At 42.3% G+C, this 17,647-nt stretch overlaps 1 protein-coding gene and 1 long non-coding RNA gene across 4 annotated transcripts in view; both read right to left on the bottom strand.

The window, feature by feature from the left end:
• LOC134160857 (uncharacterized) overlaps positions 1 to 2,833 on the bottom strand; it is a 28,205-nt gene extending 25,372 nt beyond the window's left edge. The window contains exon 1 of the long non-coding RNA XR_009963718.1: positions 2,769 to 2,833. This is a non-coding gene — a long non-coding RNA (uncharacterized LOC134160857). The remainder of the gene's footprint in view (positions 1 to 2,768) is intronic.
• Positions 2,834 to 5,354: 2,521 nt separating this feature from the next.
• GPR50 (G protein-coupled receptor 50) overlaps positions 5,355 to 17,647 on the bottom strand; it is a 34,500-nt gene continuing 22,207 nt past the window's right edge. Inside the window, exons 1-2 of one of the 3 annotated variants that reach the window (XM_062613276.1) lie at positions 14,990 to 17,526; positions 5,355 to 9,865 (exon numbers count right to left, since the gene is read on the bottom strand). In XM_062613276.1, coding sequence (XP_062469260.1) covers positions 9,000 to 9,865; positions 14,990 to 14,993 — 870 coding nt within the window. In that variant the 5' untranslated portion in view covers positions 14,994 to 17,526 and the 3' untranslated portion in view covers positions 5,355 to 8,999. Of the gene's footprint in view, positions 9,866 to 14,515; positions 14,955 to 14,989; positions 17,527 to 17,647 lie in introns of those variants that run through there. The other 2 variants (XM_062613275.1, XM_062613274.1) reach the window with 2 other exon arrangements.

Genomic DNA, 17,647 nt, shown 5'->3' with positions numbered 1-17,647 from the left:
AAGAACCAAAGCCACAAAACAGGAGACAGCAACAGTGTAAGAACTGTTACCCAGCACCCAAGTCCTGGATTTTGTCCCAGGCCAACATATAACAAAGGGGTCTGCAAAGCATTGTTGCAGCTGGCTTATTCAGTTCTCTACACTTCCAAGAAAGATGTTCAACTCTGATTTTCATTTCAGAGGTCCTGATTCAGCAGGGTTAATGAGAAAGAAAGAAAGAAATCACATGGCAAATTAAAGCATTGTGAAATTCCCTTAGATAAACATTACTTGTCAATTCCTCAGCGCTTTGCAGTGTAATTAACTACCCCTATGTAGCAAAGGTAAAAAATACAGCATGCTTCATTTCAAGGTCACAAAACAAGTGAGAAAGAGTCAAGAACAGAGGCAAGATACCCTAAATTGTCACCTCTCCTCAGTCCCCTGCTTCAACCACTATGCAGCCTCCACTCTTCAATTTGATACAAAACAGAAAAAGTCAATGCCAGCTATTAATCGAAAAGCTACAGATAGAAAAGCTATGGTAAAAAGGAGCCTTTCTGAATTGACTGTATAAAGAAACTGCAGTTTAAATCAGTATTTGATATGCAGCAAGTGTGACAAATAGAGTTGTGTGCAAAGTTATCTTGCTCTTTTTTACATATTCTTCTAATAACTGCAGTGATTGTGGACTTAAAGATCCAAGCACCACCTCTGAGCTCAGCTGTATTTTACTCTGATGAGCTATTTATCATCCTAATACCCCTGTCAAAGCAAAAATAAATTCTACTAGACACATCATTAAAGTACTTAGTAATCAGTACAAGATGACGTACAAGCACTAAACACAGAATACCCCAAAATGCTAGCTGCTGCTATCTCTTTACAGCTACTAAAGTGTCTTAATGAAATTCTGTCTGGCTGCAAAATGAAAATATGGATTTATTTACACACAACATAGTCCATTTAATTAGCAGCTGAGAGGTTTAATGGCTAGTATTACTTTCTGTTAAAGTGAGCCATACCCCTCTCAGCTGAAAGCTCTGAATTCAGGCAGCTGTCAGGGCTTCATTTTACTTAAAAGGTGAATTTCAGATGCAACTGTGCAGTGAAGTCATCAGAGTTATGACCAAAACAAGGGACAAGCATTTGGAACTGAAAAGAGCTATAGAAATCGATGCAAGAAGGCCATCCCATGTCCATCGCAGTCTGCAAGTCCTCTATGCTGCAGCCCCAGATGACAGTGCAGTTTGAGAGGTGCAATTCATTCATAATCCAAAAGCCTGATTACCACAAAAGCGTGAAGATTTACACATTGTGCAATTACTATCCCAGACTATGCTGCTCCAACCCAGCTCAGTGCTGCCCGAGGTCACTTGTATGTAACAGTAGTTCCTCAATCAACAATACCCATGAGCAAGCTCCAAGACAAGCAACCAGCTACAAACACTGACAAGATGCTGCCTCTTAGAGCAAGAGTTCTTTGCTTTCCAGAATTTCAGCATCAGAGAACACAGAGGGGGAAATGTCTGGCAACTGGAACAACACAATCTGTCAGCCCAGGGACCCACGGTTACAATCAAACTCTTTATTTACTTCTTAGAATAGAGCCTGCCCAAATCTCTCCAGTCTAGGATCCTAGATAGGCTCAGCAGGGGAGAAGCATCCCTATTATTGAGCTCTTATAGAGCCAGGCACACAACAGCACAGAGCAGTACCTATTCCTGTTGGACTCATGCAGACCAGCCAGCAGGATTTGCCTAGCTTTTCATCTTCTACAAACCTCACTTTTTAAAACTGCTGAGCACAGGAATCCTTCAGCATCCATACTACCAACTTTCAAATTACTTTTCTATGCAGTCCTAAGAACATGCCAAAAATAAACAGGTTTCTGTCACCTATTGAAAAAGGAAAAGTGTATACATGGCAGCTAAAGCAAAGCTCATTTTACACTCTTTAATCACTAATATACAAAATGCAAACCCCTGCATTTCCTGATATTTCCTCAGTAAAAATAAAAACCACAAGCCTTCCTTCACATACACAAAACAGACATTTTTCTTTGTTTCTTGTAGCTTATTGATTTCCAGTTGTTCAAGTATAAGTGAATCTGTAAGACCTCACCTCTAACCACCCTGCATGCTACAGAGCAGTTTCAGGCAGTAAAATGTCAAAATAAACAAGACAAACAGATTACTGTGACAAGTTTTCCCAAGGGCAGAAAAACATTATCAGCACCTGCTGCATTTTCCATCTGCTTTGAAGTACCCAGGAGAAAAATCAGAACTTTCATACAGTCAATACTTTGTAATTTATGATTGGTATTGATTCCTTTTGGAAAACCCAGGCTGTGTGTATATATACATGTTTCTTTCTATACAATGAGGAAAGCAATGTAAGTAAGATCCAGTCCAGAATCCAGAAAACTTCAGGCCAAAGCACAGCTCTTTTTCCTTCACCTGTCTGATCCTTTGTTACAGCATTGGCCTGCAGACAAGGACCTGTTGACCAGGTCTCCTTTGGATGAGTCCTCAGTGTTGCAGAGCCAAACACCTATGGGTTGGAGGCTGCAAAGTGGGCACTGCCAGCACAGGGCAGCAGCAGAGACAGGTTTTGCTGGTGGAAAATTCCTTATTTGCCTTAATTTGTGCATGACCACCAGCTGGGCAGGGAAAGCTGTAAGCTACCAGAACATGGCAGCTCTGTTTCTCTACAGGAGATACTTGCTTTCCCAAAGGTGTTTTGACTTCCCAGCAAAAAGAGCATCATACCAAGAAAGCAAAACTCACCTCTCAGCACATGGGGTGATATGGGTGGCCATAGCACAGCACCTTCTGCCTCTTCTAGCCACTCTCTACAGGGGAAGAAAAGAACCTGTACCCAATGCAATTTAAGCTGGTGGAGTTGGGTGTGACATGGCCCTGCTCAGGGGCAGCTCATCAGCCCATCAGCCACATCCTAGCTGTGCCCAAGCTGCAACCCCTGCAGCTTGGGTCCCTCCAAAGCCACCAGCAAAGCAAAGCAAAGCAAACCAGTCCAGTCCTTCAAGAGCGTAATGAGTTTGTTTTACTTACAACTAAATCACAGCTGAGGGAAAGAGGAAAAATACTTGCTTCAAGCTCTAGCTGTGAATTACTGTCAGTATCCCCATCTCCTCAAGGCATGGGTTCCTCAGGTGATGCTGCTAAGGAGCTCTTGTGAGCTGCCTCACCTGCTATGTGAAGAGCAGCACAACCATGGTGTCCACCCGACCTCCAGCCCAAGTGATGTGGTGCTGTGCATGCCCTGGTCTCCTGAAACGCTTTTCGTGACCCATTTCCTCTTGCAGGAGAAGCTTGGAGGAAATTATTTGTCCCCAGTCATGTCAGGCTGATGTCACAAGGAGCTGCAGTGATGCAGTAGGGACAGGACAAATACCTGTGGAAAGAGCATTCAGGTTGACTGACTATAGTGCTCCATTTCAGAAGCGTTAGGAAGGGAAATGTTTGGTTCTCATTAAAACAAAACAAACCAAGCAAAAACCAACCAAACACACACAAAAAGCACCAAAAGCAAAATCTCGCTCAACTTCTAACTACCAGTACATTTGTGTATGTAGTATTTTCAGAAGTATACTCTGGTTTTTCTCTAGGTTTCTCCAGCTTTACCTACTGTATTGCCTCTGTCTCTCCTTCATGGCAGGGACTCCTGCAGCCAGACACCTGGCTCACCACTGGCTCTGTGCCCCAGCACCACAAGAATCCCTGAGTCACTTTTGGTATTAATAGGTTCATTAACTTCATTGTCCTGGCCAAGTTCCAGTTTGAGTAAGAACAATCCCTCCAAACATTCCTCTTCTATTTCAACCACAAATGTAATTTGCAATTTCTTGCCTGCAAATGGTTTTCACTTTTTTTCCATGGTTGTTTTCTTCCATAGCAAAACATCTGTCACTTTTCACCCAGGAGATGGCTGTATTTTGATGCCACATCAATACCTCTATCTTACACACCTATCAAAACCCACCTCAAAGCAAAACAACCTTCTTACACTTCAGGTAAATTTCCCTGCTTCCATGGAAATTCAGAAGTTTTGCTCACAGGAGGAGCAAATGTAGAAGGAAAGACATCACAATTTATTTAATGTGATAAGATATTCTACATACAAAATAAATGATGCACTTCGACTGGAGAGATTTATGAAACTGTTTGATGGGTCACACTATTTAAATAGTAATCTAAGCAAGCTGTGACTACACAGCCATCATCCACTAATCTAAGAGACATTAAAGTTGCCCTCGCTTCTTAGAAACTACTATTTGAGTTGAAAACCTCATCAGGAGACCATGCCTGGGAGAAAACAGAAGCATATTTCAGTTAATGGTTCAGACCCACCTTGTTTTCTCTGGAAAATTTGCACCCCATACTGTAAATTCTATCTTTGCAATACAAATTTTATGGTTCTTATCACCAATCCCATCACAGAGTTCTTGCATGAACCTGTTCTGCATTTCTTATCTCAGGGCTTTTATGGTAGGAAATATTGCATTAGAGCCAGTAATTTACTTTTTTTCAATAAGATTCAATACATATGCAGCAGCTCTTTACTGACTGGATTGATATTATAAATTATAAGCGTGGAAGTAAATACATTAGGACAAATACTGGCTTCTAAATAGCTACCGTGAGTGAGATTTTATCCTGATGTTGGATTGTCACACCTCTTATCTTTTATAGCTGTATCTTATCTCCCAGTTACTATACTTTGTGGCAAGAAAGGAAATAAATAACACCACGTCGTTTCTGACATTTCAATTCATGCAGTCCCACATTTTGGAAACAGCAGGTATGAATCTGTGCAACAGTTTTCCAGCAGCTCTATTGAGACATTTGGGGATCTACAACTATCATAAACAGGTTTCTTTCGCATGTTACATCACTGAGCATTGCAGGGGAAGCAGCAGATAAAGTCCAGTGCCTGCTGGAAAAGATTAGCAAAAAACCCCAGCAATTCTGCTTTGGGATGTTCATTCAACACATCTGCTCCATGGTGGTTCAGCTGTTTTTTGTTTTACTCGATAATCTCAGCCTTTACTACATTAACACCAAGATTAGACATGGCATCTTGTCAGGAAACAGGAACAAGGCACTTGGTCTGTAAGAGTTCAAGTTGCAGTTACACATGGACCACCCTCCCCACTTCAGAAGCAGCAGTAAGGCTCCCAAAAATACAGATCCAGTCAAGACAGTATGGAAATATAATTGCTGCAACCTATGGGCAGAATCTGTTGTCTGAAGAACTGCACGAGCACAGCAAAATCTACACTAAAGCTGTTGTTCCAAATATTTATTAACAAATATAAATGCAAGTGGAAAAAAAGAATAAGCATTCCAGTGGCAGATTTATTAGTTTTAACAGGGAAAGAGATGAATCTAGCAACAAAAGTAGCAATAGGAAAGGATTCTTAATCAAATGATAAAATGGAAACAGCATATGCAATATATATTTATATATAAATATATTAGTTACATTCTTCTTAAATATAATAAACAACATTCATTAACAACATCCAAAAATATTTCTTTGTAGTAAGAGATTCCTCTTCCTGCAGAGCATTACTGCCTCTCCATAAGTTTATGGCCACTAGGACCGGTTTAGATTTTGGGGCTACAATAGGTATTCAACACCACCAGGTCATATCCAGAGCACGTGATTTAAAGCTAGCTTATAGGAGATCTCAATGTTATTTCTGAGACTTAAGGCAAGGTATGCAACAGGTGGGATTGGCAGAGCATGATTTAACCTGTGGAATCTCCTTAAAAGCCAAATTTGGATTAAAGCTAGATTCCCGTAGGGAAACTCTGACGCATTTTAGGATTCCCAGTTTAAGACACACTTCCCTTTTTTTTTTGTAAACAAAATAAACTGTATCCTGTTAACCATTTTTAACATGAAAATAAAGAGCTGCTTGGGTAATTTTAAAATAAATCAGTATAAAAATCTATCCTATCCACTGTCTCTGTATCAAAGTGCTAGCAAATGGCACAGTGTTTTCTGTCTGAAGCCATGTTCCCTGCTTCTCATGTTCTATATCACAAACCTCAGCTTCAGCAGGACTGAGCTCAGGATTCCAACTGTGGCTCAATCAGCCAGCCTCCGGGCTCACTCTTGGACAGCCCTCGCTTACGCTGGGATGCCCAAAGCACATCTGAACAGGGCAAGTTCTCTGTGCTGTTAGATGGACAGTGCCCATCGCAGCCCCATCCCCACCCTGCGAGGTGGCAGCAGGGTCTGCGTATGCATGGTGCGGCTCAGCTCCCACCGCAGCCCAGCAGGTACTTAGCCTTTCCCTTACAAAGACGAGGGCAAGAGTTGGGCTCGGACCCTACAGCAGAAGACGAGCTATCATTTTGCATAGTTTAGTTCAGCACTGACTCTCTGAGTCCTGGGGAGATGCCCTATTGTGCTCCAGCTGCTCCCCTCCCTGCCAGGTGCTAGCAGAGCAGCTTGCCTGTTCAGGACCTCTTTGGCTTACGTTTTTTGGTTCAAATGCTCGCTGGCTGTTACTTTGGAGCCTGAATGAGAAATAGTGCAAATACAAGCTTAAAGAAAAAACAAAACAAAACCAAACAAACCACATTGCATTCACTGAACATTCAGTTAAAAAGGCAACGATTAATAAGAAGAAACGCCAGTTTTGCAGTCTTTGAGACAACTGGCAAACCTGTAAAATACTCTTCATAATTGTCTTAGAGGAGTCTATTTGTCTTGGCACTAGATGCTTGAAGTCATTTGCTAATGTGATTCTAACAGTTGTAGCTAATTGCAAATGACTGAAGACTAGTCACAGAACACAGGACATCTCCTCGGTGTGATAGGACAAACAGTCCCTGCAGTTATGGATTCCTCGGTGCTTTTCTTATCCAAGTTTGACTCAAAATGATTTTGCTTGCATGGAATGGTGTGAATTCATCCAGACTGGTTTTGCTGGAAGGCAAACAGACCACATTACTTCTGAAGGCGAAGATACCTTTATTTGGCCATGCTCAGGCAGATTTAGAGGCCAAAACAGAGCTCAGTTTGATTCCTATTATGGGAGGCTGGCTGCAGTGCATTTTAAAACAATAATCATCTGAAGTGACTGAGATGTTCAAGTTTGAAACTTCACAAAGTGCCAGGGTGCCCTAAGTATGCAGAACCCCACTTTGCACTGCAGCAACCTTCACCATGTGGCAGCACGCAAACTGCAGTCCTCACTGAAGCAATGCGCCACGCAATGTTTCTTGGCCCCACTTCATAAAGGGGCTTAATTCTGCTCAACTCCTCTTCCCCCAGAAGATCAGCAGAAGGGACATTCAGCAACAAGTTGCTCTTAACAAGCAATGCACAAATGGCTTGTTAACTCACCAAGGATCAGGCACTCAGCCTGCTCAGGGTTTTGCAAATCCTATGTACCTCTACTGCTAGGCACCTACATGCTAGTGCAAATCCTGGTTCTCAGGGTTCGGCTCTGGGAACTAGTCCTGGTCCTGCTTTGACCACAATCAAAAAGACTGCACTCTTTGGTCTGGCGCAGGGCTGACTGCTGCCCTTATTCGATCCACAGGGCTCAGACCGGCTCCTCTCCATCACACAGCTCCTGCTGTACCTACTGAGAGTAGCCCAGCAACAAGCCTTTCTAGCTTAAGGTGTAGTTGCAATGGGGAAGCTTTACCTGTTGATTTTATGGGACTGTTTCAAAGCAGGATCCACATGTTTTAAACCATAAAGAGATGAAATCACATTGAAGCTAAGGGAAAAAGACGTAGTCATATTTACAGACAGCTGCCATCACCCCACACACATACTCTGTTAAAGAAACAGCCTTATCTTTGCCCGTGTGCTTGTTTCTAACATGATACTGGCCTTCCCAGCACTTAAGAACATTGTTTCCAATGACATAGATAACAGAGTTCAGGCTTTAACTGAGAACTGATGCATGAATATGCGTAAGTAGCTTTCCTCTCGCAGCTCCTTGCATTAGAGCTTTGTACATGAATAAAATGGAAAAAAAATTCTCCACTGGTTTTCTCCCCCGTCAAATTCATGTTCTGTGGTTAGGAAAAGGAGAGGTGGTTGGAAGAAACTCTTCTTTCCCTTTTTCACTTTGTCTGCAATGTAAATATTACTGGAACTTAAATGCCGTCATCTGCATTAAACAGGTGGGACTCTGTTATGCTCATCTTTTGTATGATGTTCATGTAGCAGGGGCTTCTGAAATACATTTGAAATGAATGCTGGCCATGAGAGGATACTGCCTAAATTAGAATCAGGCTCCAAGTATCTTCCTGCAATTAGATTATGTCATATATTATACTCTTACTCATGGCCTGAGAAGGAGAGTGCAAGGGTACTTAATACCTGTAGATATGCAATTAAAATGAGTGCATCAGACATTCGCTAGGTCTGGCTTTTGCCTGCCTCACATCTGGCACAGGCTAGCTTCTAAACCTTATAAGAAAAGAAAAAGGAAAACTAATGCACACACACTGGACATCATCATGCCCATATGTATGCCTGCTGGCTGCTACTGGTACCTAACTGAAAAGGTGAAGAGCCACACAGATTCCACTTTATTTGCTATAGTTTGGGTCATGTTAATGCTAAAAAAATAGAATTCAGAGTGAGGGGAGACAGGTTTGTTTGTAATACACAGCAATTTTGCCAGCTCTTGAAGATTGTATTTCAAGCATAACTGCATTTCTCCATGCATACTGAATGTTTGTGGCAAAAGCAGCCAAACCTATTAGATAGGCACATGGTGAAAGATGGTATATTAAAAAAAATAAAGATCAGTCATTTCCATTATGAAAACTATTCAAAGCCTTGATCTTGCAGCAATAAGCTATACATGAAAGGTAGAAGACCCCTTCCTCATATGAGAAGCAGACTCCTTCCTTGCATGAGGGGCCCAGCAACACCAGCTGTGAAATGCACACATAGAAAGGCTCTTTTATATTATATATACAACTGTAATCTAGAATAAATAGCACTGTTCTGACTCATAAATGCATTTCAGCTTGGTTGTTGTTTGTTACAGCTGGAGATGGCTTGCTTTGCATCCCTTCTGTCCCACCCTTGGACAGATCGATGAACAGAAACCTGGGAGTCCAGAGTGTCAGCAGTATCCTCTTGTATTCCCTCCGGAAATTCTGGTTAAGAAGACCATAAATCACAGCATTAAGGCAGCTGTTAAAATAGGCCATAAAATAGCTCAGGACAAAAAGCCATTCTGGAATGTGTGGCTGCACATGTGAAGGATTAATTGAAACAGCAAGGCCAATAAAATTTAATGGTCCCCAGCACACAGCAAAAAGGACAAAAACTACAAACATAGTCAAGAAATTCCGGATGTCAGCTGCTCTGAGCTTCTGCTTGCAATCTTGTCTCACCCGGTGTTTGACTTGAATCACCAAAATCCAGATCCGCAGGTAGCAAAATGTCACGATGGACAGTGGGACGATGAAGTGAACCACCACCACTGCGATGGTGTATGATGTACTCACTGTCTGTGCAAAGGTGCAGGAGTAAATCCGGGGGTCATACTGCAAAGAGCCAACAAAGAAGTTTGGCACAATTGCCACCACTGTGAGTATCCAGGTCAAGCAGAGATAGCAGAAGGTGTTCTTCAGGTTGAAAAGCTTATCATACCGAAGGCTGTGACAGATGTAGCAGTAGCGGTTGATTGCAATCGCTGTGATGTTGAAAATGGATCCAATGACACTTAAGCCCATCAGGAACCCACTTATCTGGCAGTGGACATTTCCCATGGTCCATCCATTGTGGAAAATGGCACTCAAGATCAGAGGGTATGGATAAACTGCAACTACAAGGTCTGCAACTGACAAACTGACGACAAAGATGTTGCCTACAAAAAAGAAGAGACGGTGAGAGGTTAGCATAGGTTGAGGTAGACAGCTTGCCGCTAAAGAACTCCTCTTGAGGCTGAGTTCTCCTCATGGGCTTCAGTTTACCATCCATTTGGAATTTGAAAGCCTAGAAAATAAGACTTAGCTCTACTAGTGACAGCAATGGAGAGCAGCTACCCATGATTAACCTGCATATTCCTTCTCAGGAAAATTCTAAACTTGAAGTGTTACCTTTAATTCAGCTATAGCTGTGGGTCAGGGTCCTGAGTTCCACTAAGTTGTGTAGGAAAGAATGATTTTCTCTTCTTGTTAATCAGCCAGCATGCTACTGCTCAATTTGAGTGTGGCGTATTTTTAGGTAGGCAAAAAGCCTTTCTGTCCAGTTTGCCAGTCAGAGTAGGGGAGGGAATTAAGAAAGGGACCTTGATACCTTTTGGGATCTGCTGTAACTACAGGGTCAGCTATAATGTTGAAAGAATATCTGTCAATATTCAGCTTTTTGATGACCAGAAAAATTGTCATTTCAGGAGGAGCTCTACATTGCAGTCAGAGGACAGTACACTAGAAAAAGTGGCTGTTTTTAATAACTCTACTACCTTCAGGTGTATCTACAGTAGTAGGAAAGTAAACATCACTAGAGTATCAGGAAAAGCTATGTTTAACACATTTAAGGTGTTAATATCTATGCCCCTAGGTGTTACGATGCAACATCCCAGGTGACTGATCACACCTGAGCCTTCTCGTCAAACCCTTGTATCCTGATGTCTACAAGATTACACAAAAAAACACTAAAAATATATGTTTTTCTGTAGTTCCCATGAAAGGATTCTCTGAGACCTCAGTTCAGCCGGGTCACTGGCTTCAGTATTTGGAAAGTACACCCAAGGGCTGGCAGAAATCACAGCCACTTTGCCATTGCAGTTGTTTACTGCCAACAAAAACTATCAGGACAAGTCAACCATTCATATCGGGCAGCAGAGTCCACATTGACTGAAACACAGTCCAGACGAGAATAGCCCATGGCAGTGTGGAGCTGAGGCAGCTGACACAACCGTCCTTTAAAAATAAGTATTAGCAGATGTGATGCAAAGTGTTGAAATCTTTTTAGAGGGAGATTTCACATACACAGGTTTACCACAGCGCACGACTTCTGCGGCTGCTGTGCCTTACTGCTGCTGATCTAATATCTCACTTAGAGCCTTTTAAATTGCAGTCACTGAACCTGGTGCCCACATAATTACCTCTATTTATGCTCACTCTCAAGGGCAGAACCACCCCTGGTCAGGCTCAGTGCTCATGCAGGCACCCTAGAGAAGGAATACTCTTGTGCAGCAAATCTTTTATTCATTTGATCAAAAATACATACAAAATGTGTCCCCAGCACCAGGATTTCCTCTTGAAAAGGTTTTCCAAAACAGTTTTCAAGACAGCAAAACAGAGACAGACGGATCAGTAACCCAATCTAGGAGACTTCCAGGGGATGCTGGAGACAGACTCCATTGATGGAGCCACAGCCCTCCCTTTTCACTGGACCTGTCCCACTTGGATACACATTCACATAAACAGGAGGTTGGAGAGCAAGCCTCTGCATTTGCTAGGGATTGAAGACAGCCACATCCAACACCCAGGCCTGACTCAGGCAAAGCAGAACAGAGCTGGATATTCCCTACTTAAGACAGCATATCAGTGGATTTAATCCAAAATTTAGCAAAATCATAGGGAAAATTATCAGCCTCACATCACTGCCAGCTGCTGGGAGCAATGAGCAGTCTCTGTCAGTCTTTCTTCACTGACTTGAACAGTTGAAGTAGAAATATTGGGGGGGCAGGGGAATCTGTTAAAATAATATTCCTAGAATAGATTTAGTAATTTGGATTTAATCCAAGAGTGCAGTATTGTATTATTGTCCTGTAGTGCGTATTATATGGGGTTGGAACTAGATGATCTTAAGCTCCTTTTAAACCCTAACTATTCTATGATTCTATTATTTTGACACCACTTCATTGCATGTTGCTCCAGCAGGAAAAGAAATAAGAGGCGTTTATCAAGACGAGAATAATCTCCATTTCTATCTGAAGAGCAAACATGCCATCCCCTGCTCTGTGCTTTCACCTTGCAGTCTTGGCTGTCCTACCAACTAGAAGAACTATCGCCCTGGCAGGGAAATGAATACCTGAAAACAAGATCAGAAAGGTTTGCTCAGTACTATTTCACAGAAATAAATCCATTTTCCATTTCATTTGGCAATGTGGTCAACTTCACATTTTTCTTCTGGCAAGATGAACATGAAGGTCGGAGCCGTATAAAAGCCGCTTGCCAGTCAGTCCTGAAAAATCAGTGCATGAGTACAAAGAAGGGGCACACTGCATGCCTCTGAAGCAGAACATATCCTTCAAAGTATGGGAACTGGCTGTTGGCTAATTATCAAAATGAGTCACTTGACTGAAACACTGCTTCAGCCTGCAGTCCCTAGTTTGCTGTGAGACCACCGTGGGCTGCACCCTGTGGCCAAAGACTTGTGTCTTTGTCCTCTGATTGGACCCTCACTCCCAAAACCACTGCAGAATGGGAAGCCATCTCATGTGTGGCTTTTAGGGAAGGTAAAGAGCAGTCTCCTGCCAATGGTCTCCACTACTGTAGGGTTTTTTTTACATTTTTCCACTTTAAACCAAAGGAGTCCTGCCCATAAAAGTACCAGCTGGACTTGATCTCAAATTTAAAATTATCTGCTTCCGTGGCACTATTTTCTGATGTATCTTTTTCTCTTTGTTGGCATGGGAGTATATTTCCTCATGAGCTTTCACATTTTCCATCCTGTTTTTATTAGCCAGTTGCTGGCTCTGTTACCCAGTTATGGAGTCATACGCAAAGAGGCATGGCTAGTGGAGGAAAGCATGTTACAAGCACACTGATAATACTGACCTGGCCACCTTTTCAGAGCAACTATAAAACCTCTCACATTACAGAGGTCCAACACAAAGCTATAGATTACCAGGGTATGATACACTGCTCACAGTGTAAGCCACAACTTGTTTGGGAGAACAAATCAAACCATGGAACAGCCTGAAGCCCAGCAGCAGAGCAGGATCAAAGCATGTATGAGTAAGTAATACAAAATGGAATTTATCCCAGAATACCTTGTGCCCTAATACTTGCACCTTTGAGCTCCTTGCCTCCCTCCCAAACTTCAGTAATCCTGTTTTGGCTTACTTCAACAGCCTGCTCCTGTGTTGCAGCAGTTCCCTGGCCCTGCTTCTCATTTCACCTGGATTATCCAACATCACAGTTTATCTGAGGATTTACTGTCAAGTCCTGCTGCTAGGAAATGTGGAAATACCACAATGAGTTCTGAAAACTGATAAACCACATATATAAAGGTCTTCAACAGCAGGCTGCCCGAACAGCACCTGACTTTCATACAAAAGGATATAATTCTCCTACAGAGATTAATTGGGCATCACGGCACAAACACAAGGGTCACTGGCCCTGCTGCCTCAAGAGGTTTTGGAAATCCCTCGGTGCACGAGTTGCAGTTGCAGAGATCAAGCCTCTCCCTGCTGTTCCCACACAGGGACAGCTGTGGGCTGTGCTTTAGGTATCTTAAACATAGAAGTGGGGTTAAATGGCAGCAGGGATGTGTAAAAACATTTTCTGAAAATTGGCTATTTTTCTACATCTCAGAATGTCCAAAGCAAGCACCCAAAACTCTTGTTCTGCTGTCCATATAAAGCTCTCTTATGCTCACAGTCCCTGCTGAAATACTACAGAACTGTTTGATTCAGGTTAACAAGATACTCAAGATGCTCAATGCAGCCTGAAATTAACACTTATCTGTAAACCCAGTGCTGAAATTGAAACGTCCTGAGTGACAGGAGATGCACCAAAGCAAAAAGCCAGGTTTGCAGACCAGCTTCTGCTCCATTTGAGGAGGAAAGAGGGCTTTGCTGTCCAGATTGCCCCTTCCTGCCAGCCACTTTGCAGGCAGCCGAGTTGCTCCCAAATAGCCAGTGCCCAACACAGCATTTTGAGGCAAACAAATCATGTACAACAGCATCAAGGTCAGCAGACCCATAAGCATGATGGACATGAGTGCCATGGGGGCTCACTGCATGACCAGCCCGCTACTGTCCCAGCCTCTTCCCAGAAGAGAGCAGATCCTGGCATCTGTTCAGATGCAACCAGAATAACTGACAGTTGTAGAACAGCAGGTATAAAACCCTGTGTTGATAAAACTTGCCAAGATACACAATGACATAATGACTGGTGTTTCTGTGGTGACACCTTAACATTTGTGGCTTGTAATAAAAAGCACCTTAAACTTTATGTTTGTCCTTTCAAGTTTTATGAAAAACTCAACAGACTCATGTTTAAAGTGAGATAAACTGGAATTAAGACTCACATCAACCACAGAGATACAAAATAAGGTTCAGTAAACAATTTAACAGGCCATGACTGTAAAGCAAGCCTCTGATAACCACTTACCATAACCTAATACTCTGCTTAACCTCCCAAAGCTTATGCTCACTGCAGAACAGAAACAAAATGTACTGTTTGCCCCGAGCAAAAAGATAAAATCATAAAAGCTTTATTCAGCATGCGACAAGACTCTTTATTAGCTTTGATAGCCTCCTTTTCTTGTTTGTTTTTACCTGCCATTTGCTGTGCGTTTGCTTGTATTGCACCAACTTCCAGTCTGCAGACATGAAGTGCATGCTCAGCTCTGCAAACTGAGTGGCAGTTTATAGAAAACAATTCCAAACCAGTTTTTTTTTTCTTTTTATAATACAAAGATGTCAATCATATTGATCATAAACTGCTGCAATTTAAGCAGGTAATAGTAGTGCAATGTTGGGGGATCCTGATCCTGCAGCCCTCACTCTGACAAGCATTTCTTACATCGCAAAACCTGAAGGAACGCTCCAGCAAAGATGGTGTTTACCCCACCAAAGAGCATGAAGAACCATCCTTCTATAGGGGACTATGACCCAAGACACTGCTCCATGCAAGCAACAAAACAGCACATGAGAAATCCCAGACTATTAAATTGCTGTTTCTTTCCAGCATTCTAAAAAGCACTGATGCATCTGATGTGCCTGTTGTACAACAGCCCAGCGTGTACTTACCCATTTTGACAGCTGAAAATGTTTGACAGGGGAGCACAAGTGAAAAGCAGAGAAACTCTCTGTGATATTGTGGCAACAGGAAAAGAAAAAGATCTGTTGTTCTATTAATTAATCCACAAATTTTAATTAAGGATTTTATTTGCGTATCTGGGGAGCCTGCTCAAAGAGAGGAATTAAACAAAAGAAAGGAAAAAGCATTCAATCAATTATCTGTCATCATTACTCCATCAGGATTCAGAGGGGGATAAAGGATGGTTTCCTGCAGTTAAACAGACAATGCAGTTGGGCTGCCAGCTGGTCTCAAATGTTGACTGCGCTGCATAAAGTGATCCAGAGGGTAATGGACAGGACAGGAGGTATTGCCAGCCCACAGCACCCTTAGGATGTAAGATTAGAGAGCATGGAAATACCCAATTTAAGGACGCCAGGAAGGTCCTAGACAAAAGGATAAAACTCCAGAACAATTTAACCTTTTCCTGGCAAAAAAACCTTTGAGATCTCAGCACACTCATGAAGCCAGAGAACAGCAGCATGCTCTGGGCTACCAACCATTACCTGGTTTACTGGCATCATTCCCTACGGGAAAACTGTGGGTGCTCAGTGCTGCGCTAGCCTTGCGTTCACACAGGAGCAACATGAAGGCAGAGCAGGAGGCAGCCAGCAACACGAACTCTCAGCCTCCTCCTGTGCCTTTCCATGACCAGCCATTCAGGCATCACTTTGGCATCACAACTGCAAGCTCCATTATTAGTCATCTCATCAGTGTATCACCACAGTTGCATGAAAGCTGTCTTTTCCTCTGGACCTGTGAGAAACACCTGCTTCCAGGAGGAGGCAAAAAGCCCTCACAGTATTAAATGAAGTAGAAAAGACCAGCTCCTCAGCACTTCAGTTACCTTTATTTTGTTATGTACCATGTATTATTTTGGCTGATGGTTAAAGAAAGGAATTGCCTACAGTGCCAGGTGGAGGACCAGATTATTGGGTTTTAGACTTACTTTTAAGTCATGACCTTCTAATTGTATTGCTGTCAAAACCATATTTGAGTCACACCTTCAGCTGCTGTAATTGAGCACAGCAATCATCTACAATTTTTACATCCTGGAGATTCATAACTTCCATTCGGCTAAGGCCAGCCAGATTCAAATTTGTATCTGAGCTCAGGAGTCTGTGGAATAGGCTAAAAATTAGAGACCAGCCACGTGCACATGATTCCATAGCATTCTTTCTATCACTTATCATTATATTGGGAAAAAGTTGAAGGAGGTGATCTTTCCCTTGGTGTGACACAGATGGTAGCTGGACATTCACTCTTTACTGAACAAAAATCATTCTAATTGCATCTTCTTCTGGACCTTTATTAAGGGCCGTTGTGTTTTAGTACCAGTGCAGAACAACTTCCAGTTTTCAGAGTTTCAGATATCTTAAAAGCAAACAGAAGTTACCAACAAAGCAGAAACTCTTATGCCAGCACTGCCTTCTGATACTAACTGTCCTTTTATCATTTATTCAGGAACAAAACTCTAATAAGGAAGATTTATATCAAATGACAAATAACAGCTGTGGGGAAAAGAAGAAAGTGTTGCACTTCATCAAAACTCTGTAAGACTCTGACAGCCAAAAACACACTGCCAAAGTGGCAAATGCAGACCAAAAGACAAGACAGAAATCACAGCAGCTGTTAAACCAAACAGGAACTTGCTAAAATTAAGGGTCATTTTCCCTCTTTCATATTTAGTCTCAAAACACTATGTAAAGAAATTCAACCTCTTATAAAGACAGGCTGAATCATTAGCACAGAAGTGACACAAGACCCTTGCAAAGATTTCAGATTAAAAGGTAACTGTTAATACTCAAGCAGCTCCTAAAATCCTATGAATATGTTAATCTGGTGTCAGCTGGAACCCTCCAATATTGAAGTAATAAATCTTACCAGACTGAATTTTACCATTATTCACTTGATGTTACAATATTCCTTAAAAATACGCAAGCATTCAACACAGAGGGTGCTGATGGCTCTGTAGCAACAGTACCAATGCCATCCCAGGCCAGACCACGTGTTTCCTTCTTCCCAGATAGGTCAAGGCCATACATGTCCCAGAGCATCAGCACTCCCAAATTATCTATATCAACAGGCAGTGGTTTCACCTAGGAAGGCTGCTGGGATTGCCAGGAGGGAACAGGAGAGCACAAGGCTTACACGAGTCACATCTGAGGTTGATTTGGTAGAGGTACCACAACAGCTACCAAGAAATGCTCAGGACTGAAAAGCATCCTGCAAGCCAAGTTATACATTTTGGCTGAAGGATGCTGATTTCCAGAGGGACAGGATGATTATGCTTCAAACAAGCCCAAAATAAACACTGAAGAAATAACCAAATGAAGTGCATAACCAGCCAGCCCACCCCTGATTATACCACAGCATGAGGGTGCAGTGCTGACAAGTTTTGTTTTGTATTTCTTTAGAGGGCAGGAAGTGATCACATTGCATAATTATGCATTTAATTAGGCAGACCTAGTCTCATACTAGAGCAGTAACTGTAAGGACAAACAAGAGACCCATACTTTTTATGAACCAGGACTTTTCCCAGTTAGCTGCCATGTAGCATGAGCAAACCACTGCCTCTGTATATTTTGGTTTCCTGCTCCGACAGCAGA

This window comes from Pezoporus occidentalis, unplaced genomic scaffold (genome assembly GCF_034315485.1).
Source record: "Pezoporus occidentalis ecotype Australia unplaced genomic scaffold, CSIRO_AGI_Poc_V1 ctg165, whole genome shotgun sequence".
NCBI classification, from domain to species: domain Eukaryota; kingdom Metazoa; phylum Chordata; class Aves; order Psittaciformes; family Psittacidae; genus Pezoporus; species Pezoporus occidentalis.
This window is presented reverse-complemented; position numbering and strand designations above follow the sequence as displayed.